General features: G+C 42.6%; 1 protein-coding gene and 1 pseudogene across 2 annotated transcripts; both read right to left on the reverse strand.

The window, feature by feature from the left end:
• Positions 1-1,518: 1,518 nt before the first annotated feature.
• Positions 1,519-15,914, reverse strand: RAB39A (RAB39A, member RAS oncogene family; the record flags this gene model as incomplete). Its single annotated transcript, XM_080930214.1, has 2 exons — positions 1,519-1,945; positions 15,688-15,914. 2 exons carry the CDS (start codon positions 15,912-15,914, stop codon positions 1,519-1,521), a joined length of 654 nt encoding a protein of 217 aa, XP_080786340.1.
• On the reverse strand, positions 7,249-7,840 carry LOC308430838 (cofilin-1-like; annotated as a pseudogene). The gene has a single exon. The product of its transcript is annotated as a cofilin-1-like (transcript).
• Positions 15,915-16,647: the final 733 nt, after the last annotated feature.

Here is a 16,647-nt window from a genome sequence, read left to right on the forward strand (position 1 = left end):
ATGTCCTTTCCATGCATGTTCAGTCACTAAGTTAAAACTTTTAATCCCAGCACACAGAGGCAGAGGCAGGCAGATCTCTTGAGTTTACATTCGACCTAGTCTATACACTGACTTGGAGGTCCACAAGGGCTCCCAGAGTGAGACCCAGTCTCTACCACCATGCTAAGAAAATTAAGGAGTATGGTGTCACATACCCAGAACTTGGAGGACTGAGGCAAGTGGGTCTGAGCTATAGAGCAAAACTACCTGTGAAGAAGAAAAGCAGTAATATTTTTAAAAGAATTGAATTTGAACATTATTTTATTCACTTAACTGAGTATTTTATCTTCCCTTGTACTGATGAGTTTGTATAATGAATCCTGACTACCAAATTGAGCTTTGAACACCATTTTTTTTGTTCAGAACATCTTGTCCATACTTTTACTGGAAATGGGATAAATTGAAAATTTGAAAAAAAAATACTATACATGTATATTGATAATTTTGAAAGTAGTTCAAGGTAAACTATTTTTTTTCTTTGAAGAACGTCAGCATATAAGCAATGTTAAATTTGTACAATGTACTATAATATCAAAGCATTTGATATTGAGTGGTCTTTTTTTATTTCCTTACAATATCTGCTTAAAGCATCTCCTTTGAACATTTACATTCCTTATCAAATGTGAAGATTCCAGGAGCCATAAATCCAGGAACAAAAAGGGAATATAAAACTTATTTTATTATGTTCCAAGAATGGCAACTCTGCTACTTTAAAAAGAAAATTTTCATTTTAGTCCTAAAAATTTTTTTTGTTTTAGTTCTAGTCAATATTTCTAAGACTACTTATAAGTACTTTGCTTTTTTTCCTGCTCGAGTTTTGATGCTGGGGAGTGAATCTAGGTTTTTCAGAAGAAACATTCTACCACTGAGCTACAGCCCCAGCCTTCAAGTTGTAACTTACACATTGTCAGCATTATTTAGTGTATGGCCCTGTACTTGCTTATGTGTATTTGTATGTGCAGGTGTATGACAGCGTGCACGTGGGGGTCAGAGACAACTTCAAGGAAAGTGGGTTCTTTCCTTCTACCTCAGGGATGAAACTCAAGTCTACAGACTTGGTGGCAGGCTTCCTTTCCCAGTGAGTCATGTCAGTGGCCCTTCAAGTGCACTTTGTATTCAATTCCAGTTAACCCAGGAGAATATCAATCCTGATACATTCTTTTCAGCCGAGTCACATGTGTACAAAATAATCTGCTTTCAACTGTCGAGAAAGATGACTGACACTGACATCCCTGGACACTGAGGTCAGCTATATGCTAACAAAGTGAGATTAGATGTCCTTTTGTAGACCCTGGCTTCAAGAAAAGAGAGTTGTCTCCTTTTCCTCCTAACTTAGCAGACTACTGAGTCTGTTGGCGTAAGTGGCGAGTCATGTTCCCCAGCTTATGAAGTGGGTCTGGATGTTTGTAGATGTTCACGCCTATTGTTACTTGGCTGTGAATGTTGACATCTGTCCAGAGCGCTGTGGTCTGATTTAGGTCAACAGAAGCATTCTTTTCTGGGCTTCACTGCTTCCTCGGAAGAATGCACGGTGTTTGGGACGAAACCGCTTTTAACCCCTTCCCACCCATCCTGAATACAAATCTCTCCCTTTTTAATAAGTTCATAGATGTCTCTCGTCAAGATTGTAAAGGACTCTTCAACGTTGGTAGCATCCTTTGCCGAGGTTTCTATATACTTCATTCCACAGTCTGTTGACAGTCTCTCAGCTTCTTCCCTTGAAACCTGACGCTGTGAAGCTAGATCACATTTGTGTCCCACCAGTAGAAAGACAATCTGAAAAGGCTGTACATGTATTTTTGCTTCTTCTAGCCAATCCTTCACATGTTCAAAAGACCGCCGGTTGGTAATGTCAAACACTAAAAATCCTCCAACCGAGTTGCGGTAATAGGATCTAGTTATTGATCTGAAAAATAAAAAAGACTGTGTGAGGACAATGCTCATCCTTCCTCCTTCTAAATAACAAAACACTAAAATCAAATTTGAAGACACCTTAATGTCATTTAACTAGGATTTACAAACCTAATATGAAGTATCATAAGTGAATGAAAATATTCTGAGATTAACACATATGCCCATTTCATATGTTGACAGAGTATTAAAATAACATTTTTAGATATATAAGAACTTATCCAGTATACCATCTTGCAGTGCTTTATGAGGTTTTACTTCCAGGTATTTGGTAGAAGAGTTATTACAACATTGGACTTAAAACATATAGAAAAATATAAAACAAAAAAATAAAAGAAAAGAAAGAAGAAAAATAGAAAACTAGGGAGGTAACTCATTAGAGTGCCTAGCATGCAGAAGTCCTGAGTTCAATTCCTAGTACCAAATATGATACATATGAAGGTTCAAGGCTGAGCTGAGAAGCAAACTGAGTTAGTTGGTAAAGTGCTTGCCAACAAATCATGAAGACCTGAGTTTGGTCCCTAGAACTCATGTTTTTTAAAAAAGTGTGTGGTGGATCAAGATTGTAATCCTAGCACTTGGGAGTCAGGGACAGGCAGACCTCTGGGACTTGCTCAGGGCAGCTAGTATACTGGGTAAGTTCTAGGCCAGTGAGAGATGGGACTCAAAAACTGTAAGGTAAGACACCAAGTAGTGACCTATGCCTTTGGTCTTGGGAGGCAGAGGTATATCTTGAGTTTGAGGACAGTCTGGTTTACAGAGCTAGCTCTAGGACAGCCAGGGCTACACAAAGAAAACCTGTCTCAAAAAAACCCCAAAACTAAACAAACAAAAAAACAAAAACCCCACCACATGAGATTGACCTCAGGCTTCCACACTCACCACACACGAGCCTCTGCACAAATACACACACACACACACATACACACACACACACACACACACACACACACACACACACACACACACGTCTTCTTTATCTATCTACATGAGTGTATATATGTGTATGTTACATATGTATTTGGGTATATGCATACTATGGCACACATGGCGATCAGGGGAAAACTTTCAAGGGTTGGTTTTCTATTTCTACCATGAGGGGTTGGGGATTGAACTCAGGTCCTCAGGCTTGGTTGCAAGTGCCTTTAACCACTGAGCCATCTCACTGGCTTTGCCTGTGTAATTTTAAAAAACAAAACTTTTGCAGTTGAAAATTCTTTTTTAAAAAAGATTTATTATATTTATATGAGTATACTGTAGCTATCTTCTGACACACCAGAAAAGGGCATCAGATCCCATTACAGATGGCTGTGAGCCACCATGTGGTTGCTGGGATTGAACCCAAGACCTCTGGAAGAGCAGTCAGCAAAACCACTGAACCATCTCTCCAGCCCACAGCTGAAAATTCAATACTGAGAAAGATTACTAAATTTGCCAAAATTTTACTGGCATATGGGAGCTTAGGAGATAGCTCAATGGTCATGAGTGTGTGTAGCTCTCACAGAGAACTCACGCTGGGTTTCTAGCATCCAAGTTGGGTGCCTCACAACTACCTATAACTCCAGTTCTAGTGTGACCCGATGGATGCTTCAGCCCTTTGAGGGCAACATTCAAATATACATACTTACATGTAGACACAAGCATACATAATTAAAAACAGTAGAGCCTGAACAAGGAAAACACGAATAAACAGGCTTAGTGAGGAAGGGAGAAACTCATGTTCCATCCTAGACAAAGACCCACAGGTAACTAGAGAATTCTGGGAGCAGGAGAAACAGTCTTCCTTAGGAAAACTGTACCATGTACACACCACGTGGTCAATCCTGAAAAAATAGACATCTGAGTAACATTACACAGACTGAGCAGGTTGTGTTTATATATTCAGGGACACACACACACGCACACATACACAAAACAAAAATTAAATAAAAAGACTATGGGTTTGAAAGAGTAAAGGCAAGGGGCACACAGGGAGGCTTGGAGGGAGAAAAGAGAAGGGAAAATGATGTAATTATATTAATCTCAAAAAATAAATATTAAAAAAAAAAAACAGAAATGCCCAGGCAGTGGTGACATATGCCCCTATCCCAGTACTTGGGAAACAGAAGTAGACGAATCTCTAAGTTCAAGGTCAGCCTGGTCTACGAAGTGAGTTCCAGGGCAGCAAGAACTATACAGAAATGGATTTTTTTTCCCCCAGAATTACAGGATGTAATACAAACTAATTAGCTTAACTTCATTGAATCACTAAAAAATTTTGGTAAATGTTTACACATTTAAAACACAAGTTACCACCCAAAAAGGAAAATTTAGTGTTGAAATGTATATATATATATATATATATATATATATATATATATATATATATATAAATGTGTGTATAGATAGATAGATAGATAGATAATAGATAAATGATTGATAGACAGATAGATGATGGATAGATAGATGATAGATAGATAGATATATAGATCGATAGATAGATAGATAGATAGATAGATAGATAGATAGACAGATAGACAGATAGATAGAGAAGCATGCTTTGTCTTGTAGGAAACACCATGTTTTCTAGAAACTTGCTTTTTTTTTTTTTTTTTTTTTTAAATCCTAATTTTGTGTGAGGTAGAACTAGGGAGCATATATCTATCCTCTGGCCAGAATGTAAGGTGGATACAGAACCCTGAAAGTACAACACAATGGGACTGGAATTCAGGTTACAAGCTCTTAGCAGCCCCTTGTCTTTCCCAAAGATCCTAATTCCAAAGGGAAGATCCAGGTTTTGTCTGCTGTTTCCTATGTCTTTAGGAGTTGAGGATTAAGCCTAAGCCTTCATTGATAGGTGTGCACTCTCCCCTTGAGCTATATCCTCAGCCCCAGTGGTTATGGCTGTGAAGGGAGCCTGCAGATCCTTCACAGCTTGAAGGTGACACCTCACCCACTTTCAAAGGCATCTTCTCTGGCTAGGCCTCAGGAACACCCCACCCCTAACCCAGTTTTCCCCTCCTATCCCTGCTGTAAACAAATCTCTGCTCCTTTGAGACTGAGGCCATCTGCTGGCATCTGTCAGTTCCAGGCCAGTCTCTGCAGAGATTTTAGCATTTGACTTTTTCTGTCTCAAGTCCTGTCATTCTTCTGATATCTGTAGCTGCTCTGGTGAGCCGTTCAACAGCCCCGGTTCCTAGGTTTTTCCCATCTCTAATGGTCTAGATTTGGGGCCCAGTGAGATGAGATGGTTCTGTGGGTGGAGGTGCTCACTGCCAGGCCTGATGACTTGAGTTCAGTCTCAGGGCCCACACAGTGGAATGAAAGAGCATACTCCTGCAAGCTGTCCTTTGTCATGTGCATGACTCCACCCCAAATAAGTAAATGTAAAACAAACAAACAAACAAAAAAAAAAAAACCCACAATTTTAACTGCAATTGGTGCTGAGGAGGTTGCTCAGCAGTACACCATTTGAAGTCACCATGAATTAATTATACCCAATCCCAAGTGGTCACTCAGCAGTGCTAAGGAACAGTGCTGGGACTCTTGGATGTCCTCTGCCCCTTCTTTCCCCTCTCTATATGCATGCTACCGGATTGCTGACTGAGAGGCGCGAAGGGCCACGTCTGTTCTGTTCACCGTTGAATACCCGCTGCTCTTCAGGTGCATAGGACAGAATGATCACCCAGTATCTTTGCGAATGAATGAATGGCTGACCTGGTCAGGCTCAGCAACACAGCTGACGAGGCGAGAAGCGGCAAGACAGAATAATGGAAGCCAGGGCAAAGATAATAAAGAAAGAGATAAGGGCAGACATGCTGTCTAACATGTCATCAGTGAGTAGTTTGGCCTCATGCTTTATACAAGAGCATTTGCTATCGGTCTTTGGAGAGGCTGATTGACATAGAATAGTCAGTGATCTCAGTAAAGTTCCATGTGAGTCACTAAATACTTTGGATACTTTTCATTCTTTTAAAGTTCATTCTTTAAAAAAAAGTTCTTGCAGTCAGATGAGGAATGGTTTCGCCAGAGAACACCGTAATGCATCTATTGAATTAGTCTAGGCAGCCAACTGGTTCCTTGGAGCTTCTTATGGCAGTGAGTGAACAGTCAGGAAGAGGCAGTGGAGACTATAGGCTTCCTGTGGTTCTTGCTGCTCAGAGCTCATAGGATCTACTGGTTCTTCCAAAGTTGCTTCTCCAGTTTAGGAACAATCTCATCCTGTTCTATCAAGGCAGCCTGAAAGTGCTCAAAACAAACTTTCACTTTTTTTCTTTCTATTATGTATATTGGGGTGGGTGGGGGTGATGTGCACATAAATGCATATGCTCACAGAGGTTGGGGTGTCAGATCTCCCTGGAGCTGAGGTTGTAAGTTGCTTGATGGGTTGCTGAGAATTGAACTCAGGTTCTTAGGAAGAGAGCAGTATGTGCTCTTAACCACTGAGACATCTTTCCATTCTCCTTTCTCTCTCTCTCTCCTCCTCCCCATTTAAGGGGAGAAAAGATTTATTTTCGCTTATGGTCTTGGAGGCTTATGCCCGAAGTCCTTTGATCCCACTGTGTGGGCAGTGATAAGGAAAAGCATCCTGGCAAGCAGGGTGTGGTGGAGCAGAACTGCTCACCTCAGGATGACATGAGAAGAGATGAGAGGGCTGTAGGGAGAGAGGGGTGGAGTCAGGGTAGTGATAGGCAGAGGGGGATGGAGAGGGAGAAAGAACACATCCACTCCAGGGGCAAGCATCATTCAGTGACATTTTTCCCAATCACTTCTCCACATCATCATCAAATTGTGACAGTGTCTCGGGATTAATCTATCAATTAGGTCAGGATTCAGTCTCTTCTCCCAAGCCCATCAGCTGGCAACTAAGTCCCTTTCACACAAGCTTTGGGGGGGGGACATCACAGTCTCAAGTTGTCACACATCTTTAATTTTTAAGTGTATAGTATAGTATTGTTAATTCTTTTTTGTTGTTGTTAATTAGCCATTTTATTTTATTTTATTTTTTATTAAATTGAAGGTCTCTTACTGGTCCTGCTTTCATGAGTGGCCAAGATCAAGGGAAAGAGGAAGGCAGCCAGCTGGTGCAGGGAGGGTCATTTCCACAGTTCATTTCCACACAGAACTAAACAGACAGGCACAGAGTCATTGTTGTGGTTAGAAGTTGGCACCATGGGTTGGGGAGGGATGAGGAGTAGGAGTGCTGTTAAAAAAAAAAAATACAGGCTCCCCCCAAACTGGATGCCTAGGATGGGACTTGGTCAGCTTCAACCCAAGAGGAATCAGAAGATCAAAAGCAGTTTGGGAAGACCAGAACCATCAGGGATGGAGGGAAAAGGACGGTCCAGGGGGTGGGAGAGATGTTTGGCAACTAGGGTGAAGAGATAGCCCTCTACCTGCTGGGATTCCCCGAGCCTCTCCGGTCTGGTAGGAGACGGGGCAGCCTGCAACACCCAAGAGCAAATCTGGGGCTGCTAGATACTCCAGGCAGGGGGCTGGAAGTGGCCACAAAGACTTGCCCTCCGGAGAAATGATGGTGCTGCTACCTAGTTTCTCTGCCACGGTGCAGCGATCCTTGACCTCCTCGTAGCAGTTAGCTTGTAATTCATGCTTGATTCCTGTTAGCTTTCTCTTGGTGGCAACCTTGGAGCTGGTATCCTTGGTCTCATAGGTTACATCAAGAGCATAGGCAGTCCTTGTCTGACAGCATCTTGACAATGGTGTAGGGGTGGTCCACAGTCTGCCCTACATCTCCTACCAGGATCTCCTCCAGGCTGATGTCTCTGTCCTCACTCAAGCAGAAGAGCACTGCCTTCTTGTGTGTCTTCACTTCTAGCACTGAAAACTTGCGAACTTTCATGTCATTGAATACCTTGATGACACCATCAGAAACAGCCACATCAGGGGCCATGTTTCCGGAAACGAAAGGGAGACAGAGAGAGCTACAGAGAAACTGAGCTGTTGTTGACCAGACTCAGTATCGATAATTCTAAGGACAATGCTGCTCAGATCTTCAGGTCTCTAAATCTAGATCTCTCTTGATTACTCTATGTCCTGCTTCTTTAGGTCTGACAAGTTAAATGCTTCTAGAGTCATGCATTATATAACCTCTGACATCTCTCCGTCTCTTTCCAACATTCACTGTATAGCCCAGTCTGACCTCAAAGCTAGCTTTAGTCTTCCAGTGCTGGGATCATAGGTGTGTGCCACCATGCCCAACATGGTTACTTGAAGAGTTTTAGCTGCTGAATTTTCTTTCTTTCTTTTTTTCTTCCTTCCTTCCTTCTTTGTTCATTCCTCTCTCCCTCCCTCTTTCTTTCTTCCATCCTTCCTTTCTTTCTTCCTTGTTCCTTCCTCCCTCCCTCTTTCTTTTTCTTTCTTCCTTCCTTTCTTGTTCCTTCCTCCCTCCTCCTTCCTTCCTTCCTTCCTTCCTTCCTTCCTTCCTTCCTTCCTTCCTTCCTCCAGAGATAATATATTCACGAGCAATTGCTAGCAGCCTCAGAGCCCACTTGGACTTATAAAGACTTACTTAATGTTTGATTAATGTAACAAACTGGGAATGAACTGCTATGGGGAATTTGGAGTCCTTTGGCACAAAGAACAATTATTGAGGTTCTAAAAATATATAGATGATATCTCAAATGGCTACCTAATTTTTTGGCAAGCACTGAAAAGCAGACGACGTTGCTGTATGGAGGACAACACTCCACAGGCCCTGGAGTGCTGGGATTTATAGCAGTGACATATATAAATATTGAAATGTAAGTGGTAAGATTATATAGTGCTTGCATGTCATCGTGAACTTTGCTGGACAAACCTCAGACTCTTTAAAACACTGGGCATCTGCCGACTTGGGTTAAGTGCATCAGATGCTCCTCCTGGAAATGCCCATCTTGTGGCTTTGCCAACTGTAAAATAGGCATTTAGAAGACAAAAGTGCTTTGATGCTGAAGACTGTTGGCAGCTAGAAGCCCACAGATGCATTAGCCTCTTTTCCAGCCAGGGTGCTGTGTTCTGACTGCCCTTGTGGGAATAGGCACATTGCTGCCCGCTTCACTCACCTGCTCCTTTTGCCATGCGATGCTGGCCCTTAGGGCTGCTTACAACAAAAGTCCACCCTCTCGTTTTAGCAGGGCTTAGTACCCGCTCTTGACTAGGATTCTGAAACTCAACACTTTGAAGTTAGGCTAGTTTTTCTTCACCCAAACATTAATAATTCTAGCATCTTCCCAATTGAAAAAAGAAAAATCAGGCAGTGGTTACAAAGGTTCCAAGAAATACTGAGAAGGAACTGATAGGCCCCATTTTCCCTTTGAATATGTCAGTCCATCTACTCCCCTGTGGGCATATTTTATCTCTTTCATGATACATCTTCATTTGGTAATAGTGCTTCTTACCATCCCCAGTATTCCATTTGCCATTTTTGTTCTTATTCTCCATAGCAATGAATACCTTGATTTTCAGCTAATTTGATTATGGCTCAACTACCCCCATTATAAAACGAGGTCCACAGAGCTAGTCATGGTGGTATATACCTATAATCCCAAGATTGAGAAGCTGAGGCAGGTGAATCATAAGTTTGAAGCAGCTTTGGCTATGTACTGAGACCCATCATAAAGAAACAAAATGCATGCCACTTTATATGAATGCTGGGGCTCTGAACTCTGGTTCTCATGCTTGAACAGCAAGCTCCTCACTCACTGAGCCAGCTCCCCAGCCCAGAATCCAGTGCTTCCTGGTTTCTTCTGCAGAAAAGGAATGCCCCGGCTTTTCAGCATTATTTTTTTATATAATAAAATATACTACCAGATACAATTAAATACTACCCACAGATAGCAGTTCACAATGGTCTGTAACTTCAATCCTAGGGTATCTGATGCCTTCTTCTGGTTGCCATGGGCACTATACACATGTGGTACACAGACATGGGGAGGGGCAGGGAAGGGGAGGGGCATGGAGGGGAAGAGGAGGGACAGGGGAGGGACAGGGGGAGAGGGGGAGACAGACAGGCAGACAGACAGACAGACAGACAGACAGACACACACACACACACACACACACACACACACACACACACACACAGAGAGAGAGAGAGAGAGAGAGAGAGAGAGAGAGAGAGAGAGAGAGAGAGAGAGAGACTGACTTTTTATGCAAGCCAGATAGCTATGAGCTATAATATCTTGGATAAGTCAAGGATTCGCTACACATTAATTATCTTAGAAAATGGCACTTGAGAGGTGGAGGCTGGAGGAGCAGGAGTTGAAGGTTTTAAGGGAATTTTAAGGGGATAATTACGAAGTCAGTTGGAACCAGCCTGGATTTTGAGGTTTTTTTGTTTTGTTTTGTTTTGTTTTTTTCTGAGTACACTGTAGCTATCTTCAGACGTACCAGAAGAGGGCATCAGATCTCATTACAGATGGTTGTGAGCCACCACATCGTTGCTGCGATTTGAACTCAGGACCTCTGGAAGAAAAGTCAGTGCTCTTAACCACTGAGCCATCTCTCCAGCCCCAGCCTGGATTTCATGAGATCATTTTTCAATAAAAATAAATAAAGTTTCATTAAAAAGAAAAAAAAACTCTTTTCTCTAATGACACCTACTAATAGTACATAGAGAATTATTTCAAGGAAAAGTGATGGGCAAAACCGATAATTTGAGGATCTATAATCTTTCTCCATAATGCTTTCTTTTACAGCTAGGGAAGTTCTTGGGGGACACCTACTGTCTCGCCCATGCCCACAGCATTCTCTCTTAGTCTCGCACAAGAGGTTTTAGTTTGAGTCACTTACTACACTTCTGTATATCTGAGGTGCACATCTATGACTGAAACTACTTTGGCCTTATCTACATGAGCCCATATCACACTAATGTGTATGTATCCTGTAAAGCGGGGATACACTAGGAAAGACTGAAGAATCAGAAGAAAGGAGTGCAGGACTGGTTCAGTGGGTAAAATGCTTCCTTTGCATGAGGACCTGAATTTGGGTCTACAGCACCCCCCCTCTTTTTTTTTTTAAAGGATGTCACATCAGCATGCACCTAAAACCCCAGCACTGAGGAAGTGGAGGCAGGAGGAGGCCTGGAGTTCACTGAGCCTTACTGTCTACAATCTTTTGCTAAGTTAATTAGCCAACTAACTCATTCGTAGGTCTGCTATTGCTTCCCATTTAAAAATATTCCTTGGTAAACAGCTATTCCTAATTGTATGATTTGAAAGAGCCCAAGTAAATTAACCAATTTAATAATAATAATAATAATAATAATAAAACATCTCTTTGCTGCAGTATTTCTTAGCAGCTCTCTTCCTCCTATGCTAGGATCAAACCCAGAGCCTTGGGAATGGTAAAGAAGACCTCTGTCACTGAGCTACAGCTTAGTATATTGAGACAAAGTCTTACTCAGTCCTTAGTATATTGAGACAAAGTCTTTCTGTGTAGCCTATACAAACCTGCCTCTGCTTCCAGGATGCTTAGATCACCATCATGCCTGGCTTCTTAGTTGCTTTGATATGGGGGTCCTAAAGGAATGTTAACGTGATAGAGATTTCTAAACACATTTGATTATCCAGGTCAGCCTTTAAAAAGAATCCCATGAGGTCAAGCACATCCTGAGAGGACTGAGGGAAGAAGGCATTACTCCCTGAGCATTATAATTAATGCCTGTAATTGCGCTACCCTAAAGGTCAGACAATATGAAAAAAAAAAAAAAAAAAAAAAAAAAGGCAAAATTTGGCTTGGAATCCACAAGTTTCAAGGTGCATATTCAACATGGCTACCCTGCTTTTTTCATCCTATGTATTAGACCACTTTCTGCTACCATGACAAGATACCTGAGGCTGGATACAGTATAAAGAAAAGCAGCTCATCTAGCATCATGACACTGGGTTTTGTAAGGTCCCCTTTGGCTGTATCACATCATGGTAGGTGACATTCTCAAAGCTGCACATTTGAGAGGAAGACATCACATAGCAAGACAAGGTGCCAGAAATCCGGCAGGGGCCGGACTCATTCTTTTGAAAGAACTTATTTTCATGAAACTATTTGGGGATTCCATGAGAAATGGCTTTTTAAAAATTATCTATCTTAATTTTTTCTTTTAAAATTTTATTTCACGAATTTATTTATGGGGGAAGGCACCTCATTACCCACATGGAGGTCAGAGGACAACTTGTAACAAGAGCCAATGTTCTCTTTATAACATGTGGGTTCCAGGAACCAAACTTAGGTTACCAGGTTTGCTCCTGTATCCAGGGAGCCATCTTGCAGACCCTTCCATGAGAAATGACTTGTTCCTTCCTTAGGATGATGTAGCCAATGACCCAATAATTTAACCTTATAGACCCCTACATTTTGAGTCCCAACACCTCCTACCAATTACATAGTGAATTCGGTTGAGACCAGTGATGTCAACACATGAAGGAGAAACATTAGCACTTTATGTTACAAATATTGTTATATATACATATATGTGTTACATATTTTATGGAAAAAAATAAAATTTATATTCTTCTGCTTACTACTTTTTTATTTTTAGCGCTTCTTGTAGGCTTATTAACTCTGTATTGCCCTTAGTAGGATGCTGTACACCTTAATAAGAGCCTTGGGGAGCAAAGGCCGCTTTCTGAGTTCAAGACCAGCTGGTTCTATACTGTGTTTCCAGGGCTACAACGAAAGAGAGACAACAACAACAACAACACAAACAGTCAAAAACAGCTAAACAAATACTGCATTAAACATGGTTTTTATTTCTTTTACTGCTCAACTTTCCTCCAATATATTAAAAATTATAGGGCTGGAGAGATGGCTCAGTGGTTAAGAGCACTGGCTGCTCTTCCAGAGGTCATGAGTTCAATTCCCAGCAACCACATGGTGGCTCACAGCCATCCGTAATGGGATCTGATGCCCTCTTCTGGTGTGTCTGAAGACAGCTACAGTGTGCTCATATAAAATAATGCAAAATTAAAAGAAAAAAAAGACAAAAACTTATAAAAAGTGGTGATTAGTTCCCCATAATATTCATAATTCTTTTTTAAAAGATTTATTTATTTATTTATTTACTTATTTATTATGAGTACACGATAGCTGTCTTCAGACACACCAGAAGAAGGCTTCAGATCTCATTATAGATGTGAGCCAGCATGTGGTTGCTGGGAATTGAACTCATTACCTCTGGAAGAGCAGTCGGTGCTCTTAACCACTGAGCCATCTCTCCAGCCCAACATTCATAATTCTAAACTCCCCTTTCCCAATTCCTCTACATATAGCAGCCCTTTGTCTTATTGAACTAGGTTCTTCATGGAATCCTAAGTATTGTATCAAATCACATCAAAATCCTGATTTTATTCTTCTATTATTTAGAAAGAGTCTCACTATGTAGCATCTGGTTGGCCTGCAACTCTCTGTGCAGACAAGACTGCCCTGTAAGTCACTTGTTTGTCTCTTCTTCCAAAATGCTGGGATTAAAGGCTTGTATCACCATGCCCAGCAATGTTCTCTTTTGAGACAAAGTCCGGTTGTGTAGCCTGGGCTGGCCTTGAACTTATAATCCTCCCGCTTCTACCTCTGAATGATAGGCGAGTGTCACTTTGCACAGCTGGCCTTGTTCCTTTTTTCTGTTATGTTGGTAGTTAAAACCCACCGGAGTGTTAATTTAAATAATGTAAAGTAAAACTAGTGGTAATAATTACCTGCTGGTCACTTCATTGTCCTGTAATATATTTCAAACTATATCATGGGCTCTCTAAGGTAAGTTCCTTTTTTCTTTATTTCTAATCACCAGTAAATCTAATACAATATTTCTCACAACTTCCTCAGGGCATGACTGTAATGACAGACACATATCTTCAAGTTCCCTTGAAGATGATAAAACCAGGAGACTCATGATTCAAAGAGAACATGGGCATTTTCTAGAAGATGAGGGATCACTTAACAGTAGTTGTTCTGAATGCTGTTTTATGGTGAGGCGTTCTGCTAAATGCTAGAAAGGCAACTATGGTAGGTAGCTACTGAAATATGTATTTATGAATATATCATTGGTAAAGAGCCAAACAAAACAAAGTATGACTCATCATAAATGTTCTCTAACTGTCCTTGCATTATAGGGTGGTTTTAATACTGTATAAATAAAATGAATTGCTATTTAGATTCTTCTCAAAGGCATTACAAAGCCCTCAATTCGCAAAGGTTTACATTCTAACAAATGATCCTTTACCTTCCTGTCAATAGGGTGAGGAATTACTTTTAAGTAAACAATTGGAGGAAGATTTTACTATCTTTAAAGGGTAGAGCAAATGCTATTAGTAAATTTTTTCCCCTGACCCTGAAACATCTCAAATTTCATCTCTGAGTAGCATCACAAATAGAGGGATCTGTAACCGATCTCAAGAGTGGTTGAACCGGAAGGAGTCTTAGAAATCATAACGATGTCTTCATCTTACAGATGAAGCACAAGTTTAAAAAACAAAGCTGGTTCAATCGAAGGAGGCTGATTAAAAATGTCTTCCTGGAATTCTAAACAGTTTAACACCTCTCAGAAAGCTGGTCTTACCACTTCTCCACACCACAGAAGGAAGACAACTAACTTACAAGCAAGAGAGGCCGTTCCCTTGTTATCCCTTGTTGAGTCAGTGTTAGACCCAGAAATGGAAACAAAACAAACAAAAACTACCCCATCATTTTTTGAGATTACAGAGATCTGCCTGCCTCTGCCTCCCGAGTGCTGGGGATAAAGTCTTGTCCTAGTACACACGTAGGGTGAACTCTCTTCGAGTGGATGCTGGCTCACTGAGGGGAAGCCACATTTGGGAAGTTCCTTAATGGAGTGCTTTATTTCACAAAGTACTTGCCGAGAGACATAAAAATGCTTGCCCACTAGAGTTCCATTTGATCATGTGATTTTTAAAAACTGGAAATACGCTTTAAATGTGATTTACTCTCAACTATCCAAGGGATTCAGTTTCATTTACTTTTTTCCTGTAAGACCAGTAGACTTTATACAATCTTTCAGAGTCTTCAGTAAACATAACGAGACTATCTCCTTAAGACTGACTCTCCATTTAGAAAAGTATTTTCTTCTGTTGTCACACACTAGAACGTTTTGAACCCGTCAGTGAGATAAAGGAAAGGTGGCAGACAACCCTCAGTATTATCTTTTTCACATCAAAGCGCCCAAGGCAACTTCACCCTTTAAACCCAAACACACACCCTTAGTTGTGTCAGTGACTCCGATGTTGCATTTAGTTGTTTTCCAAGACCTACTCCCGAGGGTCATGGCCCAGAATCTTCCGATGACCACACTTAGTGCTGTCAGATGTTCAAACCATTACCGCATGCATCTCGCTGTGAGCCCTTCCGAGAGAGCTCTGGCTGTAACCTCGGCTGGAAATCTACTTGCTGAGAACTAAAGATTTTTCACTGACCTAGGAACCCCACTTGGCTTATTTCCCCAGCCTGAAAGAGGCTTGGTCAAGGCTGGAGAGGAGGTAAGGGTGTGTGTGCGCGCGCGCAGCGAGTGAAGTCGGGTTTGGGGATAGGGGGGGGAGCCAAAGGGACCCAAACGCCAAGAGGAGCGGACAGAGCTGGGAAAGACCGGCGACCCTGGTTCGGACGGGAACGAAGACAGAAAGGGGGCGCAGGAAATCCGCACTAAAGAAAGAAGAAACTGCAGAGGAGGAAGTCGCCCCTGGAAGGGGAGGGGCGAAGGGGAAGCAAGCATCGAGCACTAGCACTTTCGAGAGCCTGTGGCGGGTGCCTCCCTACCTGAAGCGCTCCTGCCCCGCGGTGTCCCAGAGCTGCAGCTTGATTCTCTTGCCCGGCTCAATCTCCAGCAGGCGCGAGAAGAAGTCCACGCCGACTGTGGGGTCGCAGGCGGGGGAGCGCAGCCCTGGGAAGCGGCCCTGAGTGAAGCGGTGCAATAGGCACGACTTGCCCACCGTGGAGTCGCCGATCACGATAAGGCGGAACTGGTAGATCCAAATAGTCTCCATCGCTTACGTGCCGGGTTCGCTCAGGAGGATCAAGTTCTGCCTAGGGAACTGTCCCTTCAGCACCTACGCGGCGCGCGCCCGCCGGCTTCCAGCATCTTCCTGCGGCTGCGGCCGCCGCCTGGTAGCCGCCCTCCGGGGAGGGAGGGGCGGGGCCGTGGGCAAGGGGCGTGGACCTGTTCTGCTTGGGGCGGGGCTTGAGTGCGAGGGCGGGGCCACGAGTTCGGGAGAGACCGCAGGTAGGGGTGTGATCATGAGTTGGGGGCGGGAACATAACTTGCTGAGAGCAGTTGCCTCGGGCTAAAGGGGCGGGAGCTGACGTCTTGGGGCGGGTCATTGGTCACATAGGGGCGGGGCCTCTAATGAGAGGGGCGCGGCGAGAGCTTCGGCCTAGGGGATGGGAAAGTAGCAGAACTCTAGACAACCGTAGTTCAGGTCTTGCTGGAAGTGGACAGGGAAGTGGGTGTGGCGAAAGAACGTGACAGCAATAGCAACCAATGAAAATGTACCCGAGGGCTAAACTCCAGAAAGGCCAGCCAACGGGAAGTGAGAGTCGTTTTCTCTCCGGCGTCTGCCAAGACTCCTCAGACTAAGACCCTGATCTTGGAAGTCAGGCGCTATTAAGTGTCTATATGTGGATTCGTGGTGTCCGGGTTCTCAAAAGATTCCAATTGGCAGTTTTCTCTGGAGAAAAATTTGCAGAACTAGTTCTGATAGTTTCTGTTAAGGACTGCCT

The sequence above is a fragment of the Micromys minutus genome (genome assembly GCF_963924665.1).
Source record: "Micromys minutus genome assembly, chromosome: 16".
NCBI lineage: Eukaryota > Metazoa > Chordata > Mammalia > Rodentia > Muridae > Micromys > Micromys minutus.